Below are 22,102 nucleotides of genomic sequence, written 5' to 3'. Positions count from 1 at the left end.
AGTGAATAAACCTCATAAAAAGTATTCGGATCCTTGCATTCCAAACACACGAAGAAATCTATTGCGCTTGGGAACACTTGGATATTCTAGCTTGCAGTACTCATCAAAAGCATGGTTATCATAATGCAAATAGTAATTCTGCTCCACTGGATTGTCTCCACGAACACATTGCAGAAGGAGGTGGTGGGTGCCAAACTGGTTAAAATAGATGGTACAGCTGAGGTGGGTGCGAATAAAGCTGGGATTTTTTATCATGGAGTTCCAAGGCTTGGACACCGAGGTGCATCAGATCAAAGCTTTAGGAGGTAGTCTCAAAAGGATATCACGTACGATTTCCTTAGGCAAACTGCTAACCATTGCTTCAAACTTCACTTCCCCGGTTGCCAATTTCATAGACATACAGTGAGTGAGGAAATATAGTGGAGCCAGTTACAGAACACCGTGCTCCTCCACCGGAGCACTTAGGAGAACAATTCTGACCTGGTCTCAACCTTGCGTGAGTTCGCAAATGGTTCTAAGAAATTAATATAAAACCAATGCATCTGAGAGAATTACAATCAAGTCAATAAAAATTAACGAATAATTCAAAATGAATTAGAGCTCAATCCAATCAGAAATCCAGCAAATAAGCATCCCAAAGAGTAAATTTAAACAAAAAACAAATAAAGCCATACAAAGATTAAGAATTTATATTCGGATTGAAGAAAGAGATTACGTACCGACATGAATTCGATCAAAAAGGAAAGAACTTTTTTATTTTCCGGGAAAATCAAATGACTCGGAAAGCAGAGAAACAGGGAGAGACGTTGGGCCAGAAATAGGCCTATAATTGCATTGTGAAATCTGGGAAAGAATATGAGGCTTTGACGGTTTTTGTTTCGGGATGAACGGCGTTATTTTGCTGACGGGAACGGAAGGATAATTCGTATTGCCGTTAAGTCGGCGTCAGCCCTGACGTGGTTTGTGCGTTTGGAATAAAATTGAGAGTCAAATAAAAAATGGAAAATTGCACAATCACTATACTGCATAAAATTCATGAATAAAATCGAACCAGTTTTTCACACATTCACATTTTAGTATTGACTAGCATTTGAGCCCGCGCGATGGGTTGCAAAACCATGTTATACGTATAACATAAAAGCTACCTCTCAACCATGCCAAAATGTTCCCTATCAAGATCAATCACAATTGTCACAGAGCAATGCTCTGATCAAGGCTTCTAAAAAGGAACATATTCCATCACATATCCAGTAAACTAAAACTCATATAAATATAACTATCAAACTCATATAAATATAAACACATATTCCATTACATTTCCAGTAAACTAAAACTCAAAAACTCTTTTTGACATTGCATTGTAAATCCCCTTCTAGACCAGAAAAGATAACCATATTTCCAAAAAAATATTTTATACACACAAATAGATAATCAGGTAAACATATTATCCATTGGTTTACCATATGTTTTCCAAAAAAATATTCAAAATTTTCATGCAATAAATTGGCAAGCGGTGCTGAATACTAAATTACGAATACAATTATATGTACTGGGCAAATGTGCCTTGAAGCTCAGAAATACAAACTACACATAGCCAAAAACTCAGTAAAAGCAAGGAATCGTTAACCCATTAAGGAAAAACAACAAAGAAAGCCTTTGGGTTACCATCGTCGAATGGTCTCATTTGCCTTGAAATGGGGGTACCGCCCGAACTGGAATTTTCATGCCCTGAAAAATTCAGAAAAAAGGACGTGTTTCGATCCCCAGATAGTCGCATGCTACATAAGAAAAATACATGAAAATATAATGAAGTTCAGAAATCCAACCATGTTGGTTAAATTCCTCGTGCCAGGTCGCTCAAGGATGACCTCCTAGTACTTACACTTCTAAGTGAGAGTTGACTTGGTTTCACAATTCCAACTCGTGTGCATTTTTGTACACCATTTTGCAGCCCTAAGATCCTGTATTACAATTTGAATTTCGCTTACACATGCATACACTACAAAAGTAGTACAGTGATTTAAAACAAAGACTCTGACTTATCACTTGCAGCCATGTGCTGCATCTCTTTGTTTTATTAATTTTTCTTTATAATCAAACATAAATCACATAGATAGTTCAAAGACCAAAAAAAGAAAAAGAGAAAATAGAAAATCATATTGAAAACCCTACCAAAGCACATTAATAATCTAACTAATGAACGCGATTTGAAAAACAAACCCCTGTTTGAGTGCTACCGAGCAGATCCTGCCCTTGCATTGCTGTTTCCACAGAGCACTCTCTACACAAAATCCCAAAAAAAAAAATTAATACATGGTAACCAACAAATAAAAAAAAAATCTTATTTTTCAATCATTTTCTCATATGGGGAACAACCTGCTAATACCCTTCATATCGCCGTTAAGTCGGCGTCAGCCCCGACGTGGTTTGTGAGTTTTGAATAAAATTGAGAGTCAAATAAAAAATGGAAAATTGCACAATCACTATTCCACATAAAATCAATGAATAAAATCTAACCAGTTTTTCACAAATTCACGTTTTAGTACTGATGTATTACTATCTTCAATTTTCCTTAGAACTCGGTTAAAATGCATAATTGTCGCCAATTTATCACATATCAATTAGATGAATAATGCATTTTTTGAATAAGTGATGAAGGCTTGGTATAAGGATTTGATTCACCAAAATTCGTTGGCACGTATTTTCTACTTTCAGGAAGACAAGTTATAGTAAAGGAAGTCATTTAGTGGTCATCGTTCCACAAGCCTCTAGCAAGTGCATAACAAACGGCCAAGGGTAAAATCACTCTTGTACCCACCCACTTGAGCAACGAGCTCTTTACATTTCCATTTCTCTGTTGATTGCTTATTCTCGATGCATTGAATAAAATGCATTACTAGCTCATAAGTCAAAATTTATTAAAATAAAATAAAAGATTAGGTTAAAGTGGCCTGGTTAAAATCTTGCTGAGAGAAAACTGAATGGGAAAAACTCCAAACTTAGGAGAAAGAGTAGCGTATTTATAAAGTTATAATAAAAATCAGTGAAAAGGGACCAAGCAAACATAGCAATCGTTCACCAAAAGAAAAAAAAAAGAAAAAAAAAAGCAAATATAGGAATCCAGGAGAAGAAACGTTGGCTGAGAAATATCTAGGCTGTTGACAATTGAAGACCTCCCAAAGCAGCCACTCTTCAACCCCCAAAACCTTGACCCAAACCAAAACATGTGGATTACTTTACTTTACAAGAATAAAGATGATTAATTACCCAAAAAAAGAAGAAAAAGAATAAAGATGATTAATAATAATAATAATAATATTATTATTATTATTAAAACATTCCTCGAGAGATGATACCTGGACCATCAGCTTCAAAACATTTGTATGGAAGGGATGTGGGATATTTTGTGCCAGTAGCATCCTTTTCCTGGTTGACATCTCTTTTTTAGCACAGGACACCTTATGATGAGAAGTTTCGTAAGTGGAGGCAGACCCTCCTCTGGAATGGATGCTAGCTTTTGACAATGCAGAAGTCCCAGAGTTTGAAGGGAGGTGAGGAATTGAAAGCCCTTGCTGCTCATTTTCTTCAGATTCGGGAATCCTTCTATGACGAGTCCAGTGAGAGATTTGGGGAAGAGCGTCTCCATCCGTACCATTTCGGGCGGAAACGACACCGTATCCGGGTCTTTTCCATTGATCCATAAGAATCTAAGAGAGGTGAGTCTGTGCAACCCCCACTCCAACTCCCACAATGACTTACATCTCTTGACCTTCTTAATTTCAAGAAACGTGAGATTGGGAGGAAAAGTCAAACCTTCACGGTAGTCGATCCTCAATTCCTCAAGAGAGTTGAGATTGTGTATGTCTTCGGGCAACGCTTCCAATTTCTCGCAATCTTTGATATAGATCTCTCTCAGGTTAGAGGCACTTCTCCCCCCACTCAATCTCGGGATAAAAACAAGACTTCCACATTCTCGAATGGTTAGCATTTGAAGATTGCTGAGGTGGCATAAGCCATCAGGTAAGGATTTCAGATTTTGGCAGTTCTTGATCTTAATATCTTCAAGACAATCATTAGTGTTGTCGCGGAAGAACCCGTCCCCTGCGATTAGCTCCAGTCGATCACAATTCTCTATCTCAAGGTGTTTAAGTGTCCTGGGAAGCTGGCCACTCAATGATAACGACGTCAGAGATTCACATCCTTTGATACTCAAGTACTCAAGACAACTATGAGAAGAAGACGACCAAGAAGAACCAACAGCCTCCTCATCTACTAGTGATTTCAAACTTTTGCACTTTCTTATCTCTATTCTTCTGAGATTTTGGGGAATCTGGAATTTTGCAAAATATATCAATGAATGGCACTCTCTAATCTCAATGTCTTTAAGAGAAGGTGGCAGACCAACATCTGGAAAAGAAACTAGACTTGAACATTCGTGTATGCGAAGCTCTTGAAGAGACGACAGCTTATTTAATCCTTTTGGTAGCTTCAAAAGATTTTCGCAATTGTTTAACTCCAGAAATTCAAGCTTGCACTCCAATATTTGCAATTGCAGCAACTCCTCTGCTTCTTCTCCCAATTCTTCAACTAGACAAGAGTTATCTTCAATTTCCAAACGGTCAAGACAAGTCAACCGCTGCAATAATCTTGCCTCATTCTTCAATGAAGACATCAACTTCTCACATCCACTGATCTTTAAATCTCTAACCTTGCTTAATCCCTTCCTGAACAATTCCCCTGTTTCTAGAGACATCACCTCCGAAATGTTTGAAAGGCACAAAGACTCTAATAACTCAAACTCAACCTTAGCATTTGTATGTACAAACACTTTACAACCGGCAACATTTATTTGACGAAGTTGTTTGTAGTTGGCAATCGAAACCACCAATTCCTTACATTTAACAATTTCAAGTTCGGCTAACAAATTGAGGTTCTCCGGCAGCTTACCTTCCAACTTAGAACATTCTTTGATTGAAAGCCTTTTCAGGCAAGGGAAAACACCACTTTCGTGATCCATTTGGAAAGGAAGCCACACCTTCCAATGCTGCATATCCATAAACTCAAGAATCTCTAACAGCGGAAAAGGCAAGATACACTCGCCATAAAACTCAGCACCAACACTTTCCACTGCATTCATTCCTCTAATATAAAGTTCTTTGAGATGAGGCAATTGTCCAAGAGGTGGCAACGATAAACAATTGTTACATTCCTCTAAGCGCACAAGCACCATATTAGAGAACAAAGGACCTCCAACCCATGATGAAAATTCCTTGCCGGCATAACTCTTGATGGTGAGCTCCTTGATCTTTCTATGAGGCTCTAACATGTCAAGCACAGCAGATTCCATTTCTCTTGTGTCGCTTGAATGAGACCATTCTAGAACCAATGAATCAAGCCTCTCCTTGCATTTTAAGTTGGCCCTCCAAGCATCCTCGACATCAGTCACATTCTCCAATCTTGAGATGCACAATGTCCCTCGGAGATGTGACAGGGGCCCTATCTCTCTTATCCCTGATTGATCACTTCCACCACTCACCACAAAATTGGGCAAAGATTGGAGATTCTCTAATCTACCTAGTTTTGGAGGCATTCCTTCCAGCGAAGATACACGTGAGTTGTTGAGATGGCGCAAATTAATTAGATTACTCATGTTTGCGGGCAATGACTTCAATTTAGAACCTTCCAATATCAATGTTTGCAAGTTGTAAAGAGTACTTGTTGATTTAGGCAAACTGGTTATCAATGTGTAGGAAAGGTCAAGATACTGTAACAACCTCAAATCACTGATTGACTTTGGCAGCTCAGTTATTTTGTAGCCATTAAAAGAGAGCACTCGTAAGTATTGCGACTGTGGTAATAACTCAAAAGTAACCTTACGAGACAAAAATTGGAACCATCCTTTGGAATCTGAAAGCGAAAGTGGCAGGAATGTTCGCAAACGCTCAACTTTTGGAAGGGCATCAAATCTCATAACTCCATCACATTCACCAGCAATGAAAGACAAATGGCGAGCCCTTTGAAAGCAATTGCTTTGCAAGTTATCACCTTGCTTATCTTCCAACCTAAAACATATTTCTCCTGCTGCCCATTGTGCTAAATCATTAACGAGGTCATGCATTACATATCGTGAATTGTTTTTGCTTGATTTTTGAAACAGCGACCTTGCTAATAGCTCTCGAAAGTAGTCGCGGCCCAAATCCTCCATTTGTTTATTGTCGCCAGGTTTTTGTTGAATCAAACCCTCTGCCATCCACAAAAGGGTGAGTTGCTTCTCCCCAAATTCGTAGTCATTTGGAAGTATTGAGCAATAGGCAAAACACCTCTTCAAATGTGATGGAAGATGGTGATAGCTCAACTGTAGTACAGGGAGAAGGCTACTGTTATCTGCGAGATTCCATAGTTTGTTGTCCAATATTTCTCGCCACTCATCTGTTTCTTTGCAACGTAAAAGACCACCGAGAGTCCTCGCAGCTAATGGTAATCCATAACATTTTTCAACAATTTTTGTCCGAATTAACTCATAATTTACTGGTTTTCCACTATTAACTTCCCGGAATGCATGTCGCTCAAATATTTCCAAACAATCATTAACTGCCATACACTCCAAATTATAAACTCCAGCGGCTCCCATAATCTTTGCAACGTTCACATCACGGGTTGTCACAGTTATCTTGCTTCCTCCTGCTCCGACACCAAAAGGGGATCGAAGTCTTGTCCAGAGATCGTGTAGATCATAGTCGCCTTTGTTCCAGATATCATCTAACACGATTAAAAACTTTTTTCCTCTTAATTGCTCACTCAAATAATGCTGAATTGTACTAAACTCTTCCATTTGAACGGGTCGGGATGTGATGGATTCAAGAATTGCCTTTGTCACTCGCACCACATTGAAGTCATCAGACACAGATACCCACACCTTAGGCTCAAACTCCTTCATGGCATCATCTTTGTGGTTGAATACAAGTTGAGCAAGTGTCGTCTTCCCAACTCCGGGCATGCCAACTATGGCAACTACACCAAAATTGACAGCACCTTCATGCTCGTATTTTCTTGACAACAATTCAATAATCTCCCCTTTGTCACCATCCCTTCCAACAACAAGCTTTTCATCTAACACGTCTGAACTTGGTAGACTTCGCGATTCCTTAGCAGACGTCCCAGACGTCCCAGTATCTTTCAAGCCAAACTTCTCTTTCCGTTCAGATATGTCTTGCAACCGTTCCGTAATCTTCTTCATTTCGGAGTTCATATCCCAATTGAATTTAATTTTGAAAAGTGAGGTCCGCACCTTGTTGCTTGTGCGGGCTTGATCACGTCCCTCTATCATGCGCTTCAACATTTGGGTGGAAAATTTGTCCAACATGTCTTCGACATCATAAGCCAGGTCTCTGAGATCATCGAGCCACAGTTTCACAGCATCCTCAGTGAGTTGTTTTTCCTCGGCGTCGCTGAGCACCCCTCCTATTGCAGTTAACACGGCCCTCCACTTGTCCAGCTTCTTTCTAACGCCCCGGAAGTTTCCAAGGTAGTTGAGAATCTCGCGGGAGGTCAACCTGTTGAGCAGCACCTTTAGAAACGCCGCAAGAAAAACCTCTCCCAGTGCCATGTTAAGAGTGAAGGGCACTCCAAGAAATCAAAGAAATAGGGAAACGTTCTTGAGCAATATTGAGGTGCAGAACTCAACGAAGGGAAGAGTAACAACCAAAGACTAGTTCCTTGGAAATTTGGAAGCTTGATCTGTTGAGGCTCAGAAATAGTCACAACTGCACAAATTAAAATGATGAGAAGTAATTATTGATGCCTGCGCAATCACATACAAATTTATAGTAAAAGTGAAGTAATCAATTAATGGACTCCTAGCAAAGCATATCTAGAGGTGACAATTTAGGAATGGCTAGGGATGGCAATGGGGTGGATTCAAATCAAGTTGCCTACACCATAACTGTCCCGTCAGGTATGCAGTCCTGTTACGTTTTATGGAAATGTTCTTTTTCCTAATATATACAAAATAGGTTAGGATCAAGGAACAAATATTTTTACATTTGTTTTTAACAAATATTCTTAAATAAGAGATAAAATGATTCATCCTTAATTAACGTGGCTGGAAATAAAAAAAATAAATTTCAACCAATCATAATAATTTGAGAAAAATATATCAAAGTTGTTTCGGAAGCTTCACATGAGGTAATACCATCTACTAAGAGACTTGGGTGGTCTTGGGACCATCCGGAAGCCCGAACAAGTGGCTGCAAGGACCTCCGTGGACCACCAAGTGTGGTGGAGGAGAAGAAGAGTGGGGCCGCACCGTGTTCTGACTTCTGGTGGGTCTTCTGGTATTCTGCAACCGAGACGGAGAGAAGAAGTTTTTTTTTTTCTTTTTTTTCTTTTTTTTCTTTTTAAAGGAGTCAAGTCATTTAAGTAAAACGGTGTGTTTTGATGCGTAGCTTGAAAACCCCACCCCACTCAACCGAAGGGACAAGGATTGTCTACCCTCCCACTTCCAATGCCCTCTCGTGCCCTCTTATTTGTATGGTCACGGTTAAGTCACGTCAACATTTTATATTACTATTCATTTTTGTCTTATTATCTCTATAAAAAAACAATATAAAATGTTAACTTGGCTTAACTGTGACCACACAAAACAGGAGGACACGGAAGGACACCGGAAGTGGAAGGGCAGACAATCCTTGTCCCAACCGAAGACCATCAGCACAATACCAGTCTCCTCTCCAGTCTCCACAGACCACGATCAGATTGATCACACGGTCCACACCACCGACATAACCTACCATTCTGCTGTCCTTTCTTCACCACCACTTAATCCCCTCGTTTCTAAATTTAACTGAGATTTTTATTTTTAGTCTAAATTAATCATGTAGAATGTTAAATTCATAATAATTATAGGTATTGTTTTAACTATTATGATTTTTTGATCATGTAGAATGTTAAATTCATAATAATTATAGGTATTTTTTTTCTTTTAGCTTCATCAATTAATATGTTTTTTTTTTGTTTTGAGTAATTGATATGTGTAGAAATTAGAAGTATGGAACGATATTACGCATACCTCATCGTTGACAAATAAGTCTTTGTACTTTGTAGCTTGTAATGTTGTTTGTACAAAAATTATGAATGAAAAATTGTAGTCTAGCATTTAATTTTCAATATTATTTTTCGCTTAATATTTTTTAGGGCCTTTATATTAGGACCACCGATATTAAAATCTTCGATCTGCCACTGGGTAAGACTTCATATTTTTCATTGTTTTAATGCTTTCAACGATATCGGCATGCTTATAGCTGGGTTATGAATGATATTCCTTATAAAAAGTATAGTTGATGATGAGGATCACACACCTAATAATTGGCCATATGAAGTAGACTTTGGAGTAATAGATCATTTTCATATCCGCTTGGACCCTCCCTTTCGCTCACGAGTATCGAGGGACAAGCATGGAATTAAGTTATAGAATAAAGATGGGTGTGTGAATCATTTTTTGGGTAACCTGGTTGGTGTTCCAGTACGGGACTAACAATTTAACCGACTAACGTTATCGTTTGTCAAAAGAAAAACACGTACACCATAATATTACTCAATGATAAGGCACAATAAAACACACCATAAAAACTCAAGATTGAAAAAATCATGCTAGTAAGCAATGCATCATTTTTCTTAAATTTTAACATGTTGAACAAATAAAATGGGGCAGTTTTGGGATTACCTTGCAATCCTACGTTTCAAGACTCGAAATCTGCACGGATATTGGACAAGATCTGTAGCAAGAAGCAGTTTCATGGAAGTCTGTCAGGTCATGAGGGCGCTTGTTTGCACTGATGATCAATAAATCCAAACTGAATGATGGAATAATTAAGGCTGAAAACTGAACAAATTATATAGCTGGTTATCGATGAAATAATTAATTAAGCATACAATCTTGAAGAAAAATGAAATAATTAATTTATAAATAATGGATTCCGCATATATAGTTGCAAGAGGAACTTACTGCGTTCAAGTTTTCAGATGATGATGAAGATAAAGGGACTTGTTTTCCATAGATTATGAAAATCAACAGATCCAGACCACTTTAGAGCTCTTCAATTTGCAATGAGGATTAGGTGTTGAAAGACCACAGCAAGTCTTCCTCTTTTTACTTTCTCTTTATTTTTTTGTGGGGTCATGATCATGCTGTTTTATCTTTTTAATTGCTTTCTTATCTCCTATGTCCCACACGGTTATACTTTTCTTTTCCTTTATACGAACGATTTTGGGAGATGAGGAACCAAACACGCAACTCAGGGTGGAAGAGTGATTGCTCGTAAACAACCGAGTTGCATTTCCTTGCAATACCGATTATTTTATTTTGAGATGGTGATTGGTTCAATTTTATAGGCCATGGTAGATAATGTTGAGACTCTCAAACAGCCTGAGCCACACAACACAAAGAAGTAGAAAATAATCCTGCAAAAAGTTACCATGGATTATTGTTTACCATCTTGTAGTTATACTACTTAATTAGTCACAGAGCTATATTAGATCAATTGAAGATGAAGAGCAAGTTTTATTAGCATATAATTAATGGACATCTAGCTGTTAAAGAAAGGAAACAAGTCAAACAACATTGAGCAAGATTTTCATGAAGTGAAATTTACTAGCTTATTATGTTAATTTTGAAGATTAAGAGAGAAGAATTAAACTCGGTGGAATTGAATTAGTGACAAGTAATTTTAGATTTATGTCTTGCCGTGTGAATTTGGTTTTTACTCATAAGTCTCCCAACAACTTGACCTTTCCACTACCCAAAAGGTGAAAATGCACGAACCCGAACATGCTAAGAAAGTAGAAAAACTAAGTTAACGTAATGTATGTGAAGAGAGACTTAAACACAAATTGTATTGTTAACCCATGATGTCATGATAATGCCCCAACATGTGTCTAGTCATTCCCTAAATATGGTCATTGCATGCTAAGAGCTCTACTGGATGGTTTGTAGAAGAAACCATATTCGTCCTTGATATATTTGAAGGAGTTGTACAATTTAGGATTTAGTAAAGGGTGTGATATTTATACACTTATTTTTACCTCTCACACACCTTTTTAATTTTTGACCTTTGGATCGGATAAATTGAAGTAGATCAAATGACAGAAGTTAACAAGAGGTATGTGAGAAGTAAAAAAAAAGAGTGTGAGAGAAAGGGATCATTTCAACACCGATTTTGGGGGGAACCAAACGTTACGAGTGACTGCTGGTAAACAACTGAGCTACATTCCTTTCAACACCGATTATATTATTTTGTGATCGAAAGGGATCATTTCCTGATATCCTTCTACCTAATCTTCTTTATTAAGGTTCTTGAAATCTGATTCAACGATTAAAGTTATTAAAGTAGGCCCATGTTTTTAGTTGTTGAATCAAATTTTAAGGACACGGATTATTTGATGAGGATAATTAGGTCGAAGGGATCTGAAGAGGACCCCTTCCCTTTTGTGGGGGTGTTTGGTTCAGTTTTTTGTAGGCCATTGTAGATAATATAGAGAATCAATTTAAAATAGTAAAAGACTCTTAAACAACCTGAGCCACATAACACGAATAAGATGAACATGATCCTGCCGACACCAGATTTACCAAAATTATCATGGATTATGCTTTACCATTTTGGAGTTATACTACTTAATTAGTCACATAGCTATATTAATTTATGATCCATTTGAAGATGAACTTATTAGCATATAATTAACGAACATCTCGATGTTTAGGAAGGGAAACAAGTCAAACAACATTGAGCAAGATTTTCATGAAGTGAAATTACTAGTTTATTATGACAATTTTGTAGGTTAAGAGAGACCAATTAAGCTTGGTAAATTGAATTAGTGACAATGAATTTTAGACTTACGTCTTCGCCGTGTCAATTTGCTACCAACTTGACCTTTCCACTATCCAAAAACTGAAAATGCACGAACTGGAACATGCTAGGAAACTAGAAAAACAAAGTTAACACGATGTATGTGAAGAGAAACTTAAACGCGAAATTGTATTGTTCACCCATGAAGTCATGATGGCGCCCCAACATGCGTCTAGTCATTCCTCAAATATGGTCACTGCCTGTCGAGAGCGCTAATGAATGGTTTACAGAAGATAACAAAAAAGGAATTTGAGTTCTTGTAGTCTATAGGTCATATTGAACCATTCTCCCTTCGGAATGATTGGAAATTATAGTCTACATTACCCATCAAAATCATGGTTATTTATCATAATGCAAAAATAGTAATGCTCCTCCCTTGGCTCATGTATGCGTTTACAATGCAGTACAAGGAGGTTAGTCGAAACCTGGTTATTAAGATTGATTGTAAGGGTGAGGTGGTTGCGAATACAGTTGGCTGGTCGGAAAACACGGCAATCATATAATTATTTTGAATTATAATATTTATAGAATTATTTTAGTTGATTTTTTCATTGGTACCTAAACTAAAAATTATGTTACTTGAACTAATAGCTGTATTGAAATTGGTATTTAAAAGATCCCAAACACTTAAAAACTTTTTTTTTTAAATGATTCTTTAATAAAAGACAAAAAAATAATTTAGTATAAATTATCCTATCTTCGTGCAAAACCGAAAGACTAGTTTGCCATTATTTTAATTGCGCGGAAACTCTTACTTTACTGCCAAACCTGCATGCAAGGGTCAGAGGAAGGGAGGAAGAAGATAAAAAATTCTTTGAAAAAAAAGAAAAGAAAAAGGTACACATTTTTCTCGCTGCTTTAAGTTGAACACACAATTAATAATAGACTACTAGTCTCTACTGTAATATTATTATTTTGGTAGACCATAGGAGCACAAGTTATTGTAAAAGTCTTGTGACGAGAGATAAATCTTATTAGAGCTAAAAAAATGTCACAAGAAATTTCAAGGAAATTAATATAACTGTATATATCCATGAACATTGGCAACATGTGATAAGCAACTTCTTCTAGGTCTGTAAATTAACAGACAAACAGAAGGAAAAATGTTCATCTCTAACAAGAATCCAGCAATGTCAGAATATCACAAGGCATCCCGGAGAAAATCCCAGTACATGCGACGTTTTTTTCTAGAACAAGTGATAAAGTCAGGACACCACTTCACCACTGTTCCTAAAACATAAGGGCTTGTAGGGCACCCTTGTTTCCGGATACGGTGGAGAGTTATCAGTTTGGCCCATGAATCCTCGATGCCATACTCTTTCATCACCCATATGTCAAGAAAATCCTCAGGACAATTACGACCACGCGTCGTCGTGAACATAGCAATGGAGTTTCCATCACCTGAAACAGACAAGTGATAATCTAATGGTTCATCCTGTCTGAAACTCTTTAGCACCCTTATCTCGCAAAATAACTCACCGTCCACATCAATTGCTAAAATGAAATTTTGATAACGACCATCGTTCAAGCAGCGCCATGCCAGCCAATGAACTGCCCCGTTCACAAAAGCCTGAAATTTGCAAGAATAAAAAACTTTACAAACGGGATCAAAAGAACGAGGACTACTCCACAAGCCTCTAGCAAGTGAATAAGCCTCATAAAAAGCATTCGGATCCTCGCATTCCGACCACACGAAGAAATCTATTGCGCTTGGGAACACTTGGATACTCTAGCTTGCAGTACTCATCAAAAGCATGGTTATCATAATGCAAATAGTAATTCTGCTCCACTGGATTGTCTCCACGAACACAATGCAGAAGGAGTTGGTGGGTGCCAAACTGGTTAAAATCGATGGTAAGGCTGAGGTGGGTGCGAATAAAGCTTGGACTTTTTATCATGGAGTTCCAAGGCTTGGACACCGAGGTGCATCTGATCAAAGCTTTAGGAGGTAGTCTCAAAAGGATATCATGTACGATTTCCTTAGGCAAACTGCTAACCATTGCTTCAAACTTCACTTCCCTAGCTGCCAATTTCATAGACATAGATTAAGTGAGGAAATATAGTGGAGCCAGTTACAGAACATCGTGCTCCTCCATCGAAGCACTTAGGAGAACAACATTGTCAAAACTCTGCCGGTGGTTGATGAATGCAGCAAAACCATTTTTTCTGTGCATCAGGAAATCAAACCAAATCAAATCATCCGCAAAGAGTGAGGAATTTAAGCATATTAGATTTTGGCAGCAGAAATAATCACCTCCAGTTATTCATTCTATTAGTCTACTATTGGAAACGCAGCAGGTACAGAAAACGCATAGAAAAAACGAAAAGGTCACACAATGATCAATTGACAAAAGCAAATATTTCCAGGGCCATTGGTTCTTTCAATTATTCACAATAAAACAAACAAATATTCCTATTAGGCTACATCTGTCTAAAAGGAGACAGAACCCGAGTTAATGTATGCCAATTCCACTTGCATGGAATAATCCAGATAAAACAGCCGAATCATCTTGTGCTCTTTTATTTTTCAAATATCTTGGCCCTAACATTAGATATGTCTTTTGCCACATTTCCTTACTAGAGTTCTATATAAGTCAGTTGCATTGATTTTCACATCAAATGGTATGCTGAGTTTGATCGATAAGTCAGTGTTACATATAGTTGTATTTTGTACTACCAACGTCACTTGAAAAGCAATAACTTGCAACTAAGAAAACCGCAAAGAATGTATTTCTATTGGCTGACCCATGTATATATCAAATCATTAGAGAAAGAAACGACAACAGTTATGAGAAAAAATCTTACAGACGAAGGCCTGCTAGTGCCAGGATCCACTCCTCCTCCATGCCTGATATTAGGATCAACCTTTCCTGGTGACTCGGGTTTTCCACCTGTCTTCTTCTCATCCCTAGCCTTGTTAAAGATCACAGTAAACCCCTCAGCCGAAGCAGGATCATTGACGTCCTATTCACCAAATTTTGGGAGTCCCCTGCCTTTTTCCTGTTAGAATTCCGTAATATATTCTCATTGTTATGCAGCATAGCAAGGCAGAGGGCACCGAAGTAATAAGTATACAAATTTAATGATTGCTAAGCAATTACGTTCTCTTAACTACAAAAACAGAAGTATAGGCAAGCACTCTGTTACATCCCGGGCATATTTAGGTTGTCTTCAAGCTTACAGGTACTGGCCCCATATACCTAAAAACGTACCCCAATATCATACCACTAGTCTTTACATGCCAAACACCAATCTAACAATTCTAACCTGCTCTCAACCTTGGGCCTAGTGCTATATCATTTCAACTTTCAAAAAAACTTTGGTAAGGATCTGAGTCGGAAAATAAGTGCTTACAAACTTTCTCTTGGTAATAGGTTTTTGCGACACTGAGTTAAAGTCCTAACTCTTCTTCAGTGCTGCATCTTTTGGATAGTCCTAGAGTGAAAAAAAGAGAGGGATTTCCTCCCTGATTGTTGTGATAGGAATCACTCAAAGACAATGGGAACCACTCCAATTCATACTAGCATTTCACTGAGTTCAACACTGTAATGAAAAAACACGAGAATATACAAACATAAAGCAACCAGCACACCATGGAGCTAATATCCTATGACGAAGGATAGAAAATAGATATCAGACAGGAAGGAAGAAGCTCAGAAAAGGCAACTGAAACACAACCATTTAGACAACATATATCAATTTTCACGAAGCACTTAGCACAGATGTCGAAAGATACACCAATTGACTGAAATACCAAAAAGGATAAAGAACTCTAACCTTCGTCGAAGACATAAGAACCCAGTTAAAAGAAATCTATTTAGCCCTTAAAGAAATCCTTGTGTTGGGCAAGGCAATAACAACAAAACCTCTTCATCCATCTAGTTTACGCATTCAAAGTCGGGATGAAGATCACAAACATACATACAGAACCATACAAACACTTGACCATGAGAACTTAGGAAGTACCCGATGCCCTTAATGTACTAAGCATTAAAAGTAGTAGATACAGAAACCAGTCATAAAAACCATGAGGAAGCAATTTGTATAAAGATTATATCCCCCACTCAAACAATGAAAGATAATAAAAAAAAACAACAATACCTGTTATTCTAATTACAAATTGAGCATCCAACCCGAAACCAATTGGCAATGGGTGGAGACGCCCAAGATTATTCCAAAAAGCACTTAAAAAGTGTTTTTGGAATCTGAAATCAATTTCAGTCACTTTAAAATCACTTTCAAATAAGTCATTGACCATCAATAGTTTGGCATGATCCGGTTAGGTTTGATAATTTTTTACACGACCCGTTAATTCGATATAAAACAACATAAAAATAGCAGGTTTCGAGTTAATATGTTAACAAGTCGATTCGTTATCAAGCTGCTCATTAAGAACCTTTTAACGAGTTGGATACTTGTAGAATCAAGAACTTGATAAAATATTGTTTGTCAAATTTAAACATCAAGCAATGTCTTGCAAGACCCACTAACCCAACACAAAACAACACAACTTATTAATAACTCAGATCGTAATTAAATGACCTTGGTTTAACAAACATTGCTCAAGATTCAAATTCGGTCAGTCCCAAATAAAGCTCGTAAATATGTGCTCAAGTTTGACTCAAATGATTTCATAAAAGCTCAAGCTTGATACAAAATGAGGTCAGGTTTTTGGTAGAATTATCTTAATGAAAGATAAAACAAGTTCGAATTATTGGACTGTTGACCCAAAAAAATGTTTAAATTTGAAAATTGAAAAAAGCTCGACCTAATAAAATTTGAAAGGGTAGTGCTATCAGCAAACATAGGAATCCGGGAGAAGAAACGTTGGCCGAGAAGTATCCAGGTTGTCGCCAATTGAAGGCCTCCTAAAGCAGCCACTCCTCAACCCCCAAAACCTTGACCCAAACCAAATATTGTGGATTACTTTACAAGAATAAACATGATTAATAATAATAATAATAATAATATTAATATTAAAACATTCCTCGAGAGATGATACCTGGACCATTAGCTTCATGTATCTCTATTTTAGGGATGTTGGATATTTTGTGCCAGTAGAGTCCTTTTCCTGGTTGGCATCTCACTTTTAGCACAGGACACTTATAGATGATAAGCTGACCAAGTGAAGGAGGCAGACCCTCCTTTGGAATGAATGCTAGCTTTGGACATCTAGAGAGTTGCAGAGATTGAAGGGAGTTGAGGAATTGAAAGCCCTTGCTGCTCAGTCTCTTCAGATTCGGGAAGCCTTCTATTCTGAGTTCAGTGAGAGATTTGGGGAGGAGCGGCTCCATCCGGACTATGTCAGGTGGAAACGACACCGTACGTGTGTTTTTTCCACTGATCCCCAACTTTCTAAGAGAGGTGAGTCTGTGCAACCCCCACTCCAACTCCCACAATGACTTACAGCTCTTGACCTTCCAAATTTCAAGTGATGTTAGGTTGGGAGGAAAAGTCAAACCTTTACGGTAGTCGATCTTCAATCCCTCAAGAGAGTTGAGATTGTGCATGTCTTCGGGAAACGCCTCCAATTTCTCGCATTCGTTGATCATGATATCTCTCAGGTTGGAGGGTCTTCTCTCCGCACTCAGTCTCGGGATGGAAACAAGACTTCCACAGTTCCCAATAATTAGAGTTTGAAGATTGCTAAGGTGGCATAAGCCATCCGGTAAGGATTCCAGATTTTGGCAATTCCAGATCCTAATATATTCAAGGCAGTGATTGGTGTTGTCGCTGAATAACCCGTTCGGTTCTACTAGTGATTTCAAACTTCTGCAATTACTTATCTCTATTCTTCTGAGAAATTGGGGAATCTGGAATTTTGCAAAATATATCAACGAATGGCACTCTCTAATCTCGATGTTTTTAAGAGAAGGTGGCAGACCAACTTCTGGAAAAGAAACTAGACGTGAACATTTGTGTATGCGAAGCTCTTGAAGAGACGACAGCTCATTTAATCCTTTTGGTAGCTTCAAAAGATTTTCGCACTTTTTTAACTCCAATATTTGCAATTGCAGCAACTCCTCTGCTTCTTCTCCCAATTCTTCAACTAGAGGAGAGTTGTCTTCAATTTCCAAACGGCCAAGACAAGTCAACTGCTGCAATAATCTACCCTCATTCTTCAATGACGACGTCAGCTTCTCACATCCATTAATCTTCAAATCTCTAGCCTTGCTTAATCCCTTCCTGAACAATTCCCCTGTTTGCAGAGACATCACCTCCGAAATGTTTGAAAGGCACAAGGACTCTAACAACTCAAACTCAACCTTAGCATCTGTATGTACCAACACTTTACAACTGTCAATGTTTATTTGACGAAGTTGTTTGCAATTGGCAATCGAAACCACCAATTCCTCACATTTAACAATTTCAAGTTCGGCTAACAAATCGAGCTTCTCTGGCAGCTTGCCTTCCAACTTAGAACATCCTTTGATTGAAAGCCTTTTCAGGCAAGGGAAAACACTACTTCCTTGATCCAGTTGGAAAGGAAGCCACACCTTCCAATGCCGCATATCCACAAACTCCAGAATCTCTAACAGCGGAAAGGGCAAGACACACTCACCATAAAACTCAGCACCAACACTTTCGACTGCATTCATTTCTCTAATATAAAGCTCTTTGAGACGAGGCAATTGTCCGAGAGGTGGCAACGATAAACAATTGTTACATTCCTCTAAGCGCACAAGCACCATATTAGAGAAGAAAGAACCTCCAACCCATGATGAAAATTCCTTTCCGGCATAACTCTTGAGAGTGAACTCCTTGAGCTTTGTATGAGGCTGTAACATGTCAAGCACAACGGTTTCTGTTTTTCTCGTGTCGCTTGAATGAGACCATTTTAGGACCAACGAATCAAGCCTCTCCTTGCATATCAAGTTGGCCCTCCTGGCATCCTCGACATCAGTCACATTCTCCAATCTTGAGAGGCACAGTGTCCCTCGGAGATGCAATAGGGGCCCTATCTCTCTTACCCCTGGTTGATCACTACCTTTGCTCACCACAAAAAGAGGCAATGATTGTAGATTCGTCAATCGACCTAGTTGCCAAGGCATTCCTTCCAACGAATATGCACCTGAGTTGTTGAGATGGCGCAAATTAATTAGATTACTCATGTTTGTGGGCAATGACTTCAATTTAGAACAACCCTCCAATATCAATGTTTGCAAGTTGTAAAGAGTGCTTGTTGATTTAGGCAAACAGGTTATATCTGTGTAGGAAAGGTCAAGATACTGTAACAACCTCAAATCACCGATTGACTTTGGCAGCTCAGTTATTTTATAGCCATTGAAAGAGAGCACTCGTAAGTATTTCATCTGTGGTAATAACTCGAAAATAACCTTACGAGACAAATATTTCCACCACCACCTGGAATCTGAAAGCGAAAGTGGCAGGAATGTTCGCAAGCGTTCAAGTTTTGGAAAGGCCTCAAATCTCATAACTCCATCAAAATCACCAGCAATGAAAGACGAATAGCGAGCCCTTTGAAAGCAAGTGCTTTGCAAGTTATCACCTTGCTTATCTTCCAACCTAAAACATATTTCTCCTGCTGCCCATTGTGCTAAATCATTAACGAGGTCATGCATTACATATCGTGAATTGTTTTTGCTTGATCCTTGAAGCAGCGACCTTGCTAATAGCTCTCGAAAGTAGTCGCGGCCCAAATCCTCCATTTGTTTATTGTCGTCAGGTTTTTGTTGAATCAAACCCTCTGCCATCCACAAAAGGACGAGCTGTTTCTCCCCAAATTCATAGTCATTTGGAAGAATGGAGCAATAGGCAAAACACCTCTTCAAATGTGATGGAAGATAGTGATAGCTCAACTTTAGTACGGGGAGAATGCCACTCTTATCTGCTGGATTCCATAACTTGTTGTTCAATATTTCTCCCCACTCATCTTTTTCTTTGCAACGTAGAAGACCACCGAGAGTCCTCGCAGCTAATGGTAATCCATGACATGTTTCAACAATTTTTGTCCCAATTAAATCATAATTTACCGGCTTTCCATTATTAATTTCCCCGAATGCATGTCGCTCAAATATTTCCAAACAATCACCATCTGCCATACACTCCAAATTATGAACTCCAGCGGCTCCCGTAGTCTTTGCAACATTCCTGTCACGGGTTGTCACAATTATCTTACTTCCTCCTGCTCCGACGCCAAAAGGGGATTGAAGTCTTGTCCAGAGATCGTATAGATCATAGTCGCCTTTGTTCCAAATATCATCTAAAACGATTAAAAACTTTTTTCCTCTTAATTGCTCACTCAAATTATGCTGCATTTTACTAAACTCCTGCACTTTAACGGGTCGGGATGTGATTGATTCAAGAATTGCCTTTGTCACTCGCACCACATCGAAGTCATCGGACACAGATACCCAGACCTTGAGCTCAAACTCCTTCATGGCATCATCTTTGTTGTTGAATACAAGTTGAGCAAGTGTCGTCTTCCCAACTCCGGCCATGCCAACTATAGCAACTACATCAAAATTGACAGCACCTGCATGCTCGTATTTTCTTGACAACAATTCAATAATCTTCCCTTTGTCACCATCTCTTCCAACAACAAGCTTTTCATCTAACACGTCTGAACTAGGTAGACGTCGCGATTCCTTAGCAGACGTCCCAGTATCTTTCAAGCCAAACTTATCTTTCCGTTCAGATATGTCTTGCAACCGCTCCGTAATCTTCTTCATTTCGGAGCTCATATCCCAATTGAATTTAATTTTGAAAAATGAGTTCCGCACCTTGTTGCTCGTGCTAGCTTGATCACGTCCCTCTATTGTGCGCTTCAACATTTGAGTGGAAAATTTGTCCAACATGTCTTCGACATCATAAGCGAGGTCTCTGAGATCATCAAGCCACAGTTTTACAGGATGGTCAGTCACTTGTCTTTCCTCAGCGTCGCTCAACACCGCTGCGATTGTAGATAACGTGGCCCTCCACTTCTCCAGCTTCTTTCTAAGGCCCCGGAAGTTTCCAAAGTAGTTGAGAACCTCGCGAGGGGTCAACCTGTCTAGCAGCACCTGTAGAAACGCCCCAAGAAAAACCTCTCCCAGTACCATATTAAGAGCGAGGATTACTCCAAGCAATCAAAGAAAGACTGAACCGCTCTTGAGCAATATTGAGGTGCAGAGCTGCACAAATTAAGTGAAGAAACAAATGAATAAAAAGTAGTTCAAATAAAATGAGAAACAACTAATGTATTATTCAGTTGAATAATAAGAACTTACATGGAAGTTCAAATCTGACTCCGCTTGTGATCAACAAATACAGACTCAATGAAGGGAAGATCAACAGTCAAAGACTAGTTCCTTGGAAATTTGGAAGCTTGATCTGTTGTCACAACTGCACAAATTCAAATGGTGAGAACTAATTATTGATTCCGCAATCATATACAAATGGGTAATGCCAAGGAGAATAAAATTTTAAACTAAATGATGTGTCACCACTAGAAAATAGGGAACGTTAATGAAAAGCTCCTGGTACTGTTCACTTTAACGAAAAACCATATTTTTACACTAAAAAGTCAATCATGATACTATTCACTTTACCCTTTATTTTGTCCTTATCGTTAAAACGCAAAGTTTTCAAGCCCTTTTCATTAGTTTTCCTTAGAAAATAAGCATGTTTATCAACACTAAAATAATAATCCACTCATCAACAATCATGTCATTTAGTTTGCAAAATTTAGTTAAAAACTAGAAAATACGCCCGCGCGTTGCTGCGGGAACCACTGTTTCAGACATAATCAGATGGATAAAACACATTTAAGTTGAATAAATTCAACACAATTACAAACAGAGGGATACATGAGTGAATGAGGCCGGTAAGATAAGCAATTTTGCTTTTATACATATTTAAGTGAGTTGGCATATAAACACAATGCACAATGAGTGGGAAGAAATTGTACGTGTTTGATTAGAAAGAGATGGTTTCCAAAAAATTTCTGTTTACTTAAGAAACAGAAGAAACATTTAGTTCACAATTAACATGTGTCCTGCAGTGTAGGCAGCTAGTTCAACAGGTAATGTAAAACAGAAAGTGTTGAGGACTTGTTCAAGTAGCTAATTTTGGAACCACAATTGTTCAAAGGCCAAAAAAACAGAAGGCCTGTTTCCATATGAAACTGAAGAAACAGAAGGAAGCTGCAGTTTACACATAGTTAAGACGGCCAAATATATGCTCTGCAACCTACATACCTC

At 38.3% G+C, this 22,102-nt stretch overlaps 2 protein-coding genes, 1 long non-coding RNA gene and 1 pseudogene across 16 annotated transcripts in view; 1 reads left to right on the top strand and 3 right to left on the bottom strand.

The window, feature by feature from the left end:
* The window catches only part of LOC126591073 (protein NOI4-like), a 42,882-nt gene extending 42,067 nt beyond the window's left edge, over positions 1-815 (bottom strand). The window contains exon 1 of the mRNA XM_050256633.1: positions 720-815. Within this exon, the coding sequence (XP_050112590.1) occupies positions 720-725 (6 nt within the window). The 5' untranslated portion in view covers positions 726-815. The remainder of the gene's footprint in view (positions 1-719) is intronic.
* Positions 1-17,471, top strand: part of LOC126591075 (uncharacterized) — a 48,994-nt gene extending 31,523 nt beyond the window's left edge. Inside the window, exon 3 of one of the 2 annotated variants that reach the window (XR_007612252.1) lies at positions 17,342-17,471. This is a non-coding gene — a long non-coding RNA (uncharacterized LOC126591075). Of the gene's footprint in view, positions 1-17,264 lie in introns of both variants that reach the window. The other variant, XR_007612251.1, reaches the window with a different exon arrangement.
* Positions 1-22,102, bottom strand: part of LOC126591067 (putative disease resistance protein RGA3) — a 72,523-nt gene that overhangs the window by 39,164 nt on the left and 11,257 nt on the right. For 2 of the 13 annotated variants that reach the window (XR_007612244.1, XR_007612246.1), the window contains exons 7-9: positions 21,131-21,245; positions 16,858-21,034; positions 3,000-3,264 (exon numbers count right to left, since the gene is read on the bottom strand). Coding sequence is in view for 6 of the 13 variants with exons in the window: in XM_050256621.1 (XP_050112578.1) it covers positions 14,869-14,900; positions 16,903-20,962 (4,092 nt within the window). In the remaining 7 variants the exon portion in view is untranslated. Of the gene's footprint in view, positions 1-1,395; positions 2,282-2,999; positions 3,265-3,356; positions 3,717-14,705; positions 14,901-16,515; positions 16,799-16,857; positions 21,035-21,130; positions 21,246-22,102 lie in introns of those variants that run through there. The other 11 variants (XR_007612249.1, XR_007612250.1, XR_007612248.1 and 8 more) reach the window with 11 other exon arrangements.
* Positions 12,890-14,024, bottom strand: LOC126591069 (uncharacterized; annotated as a pseudogene).

The sequence above is a fragment of the Malus sylvestris genome, chromosome 11 (assembly GCF_916048215.2).
Source record: "Malus sylvestris chromosome 11, drMalSylv7.2, whole genome shotgun sequence".
NCBI classification, from domain to species: Eukaryota; Viridiplantae; Streptophyta; class Magnoliopsida; order Rosales; family Rosaceae; genus Malus; species Malus sylvestris.
Note: the sequence above shows the minus strand (reverse complement) of the source record. Positions and strands in the feature narration are given on the sequence as shown.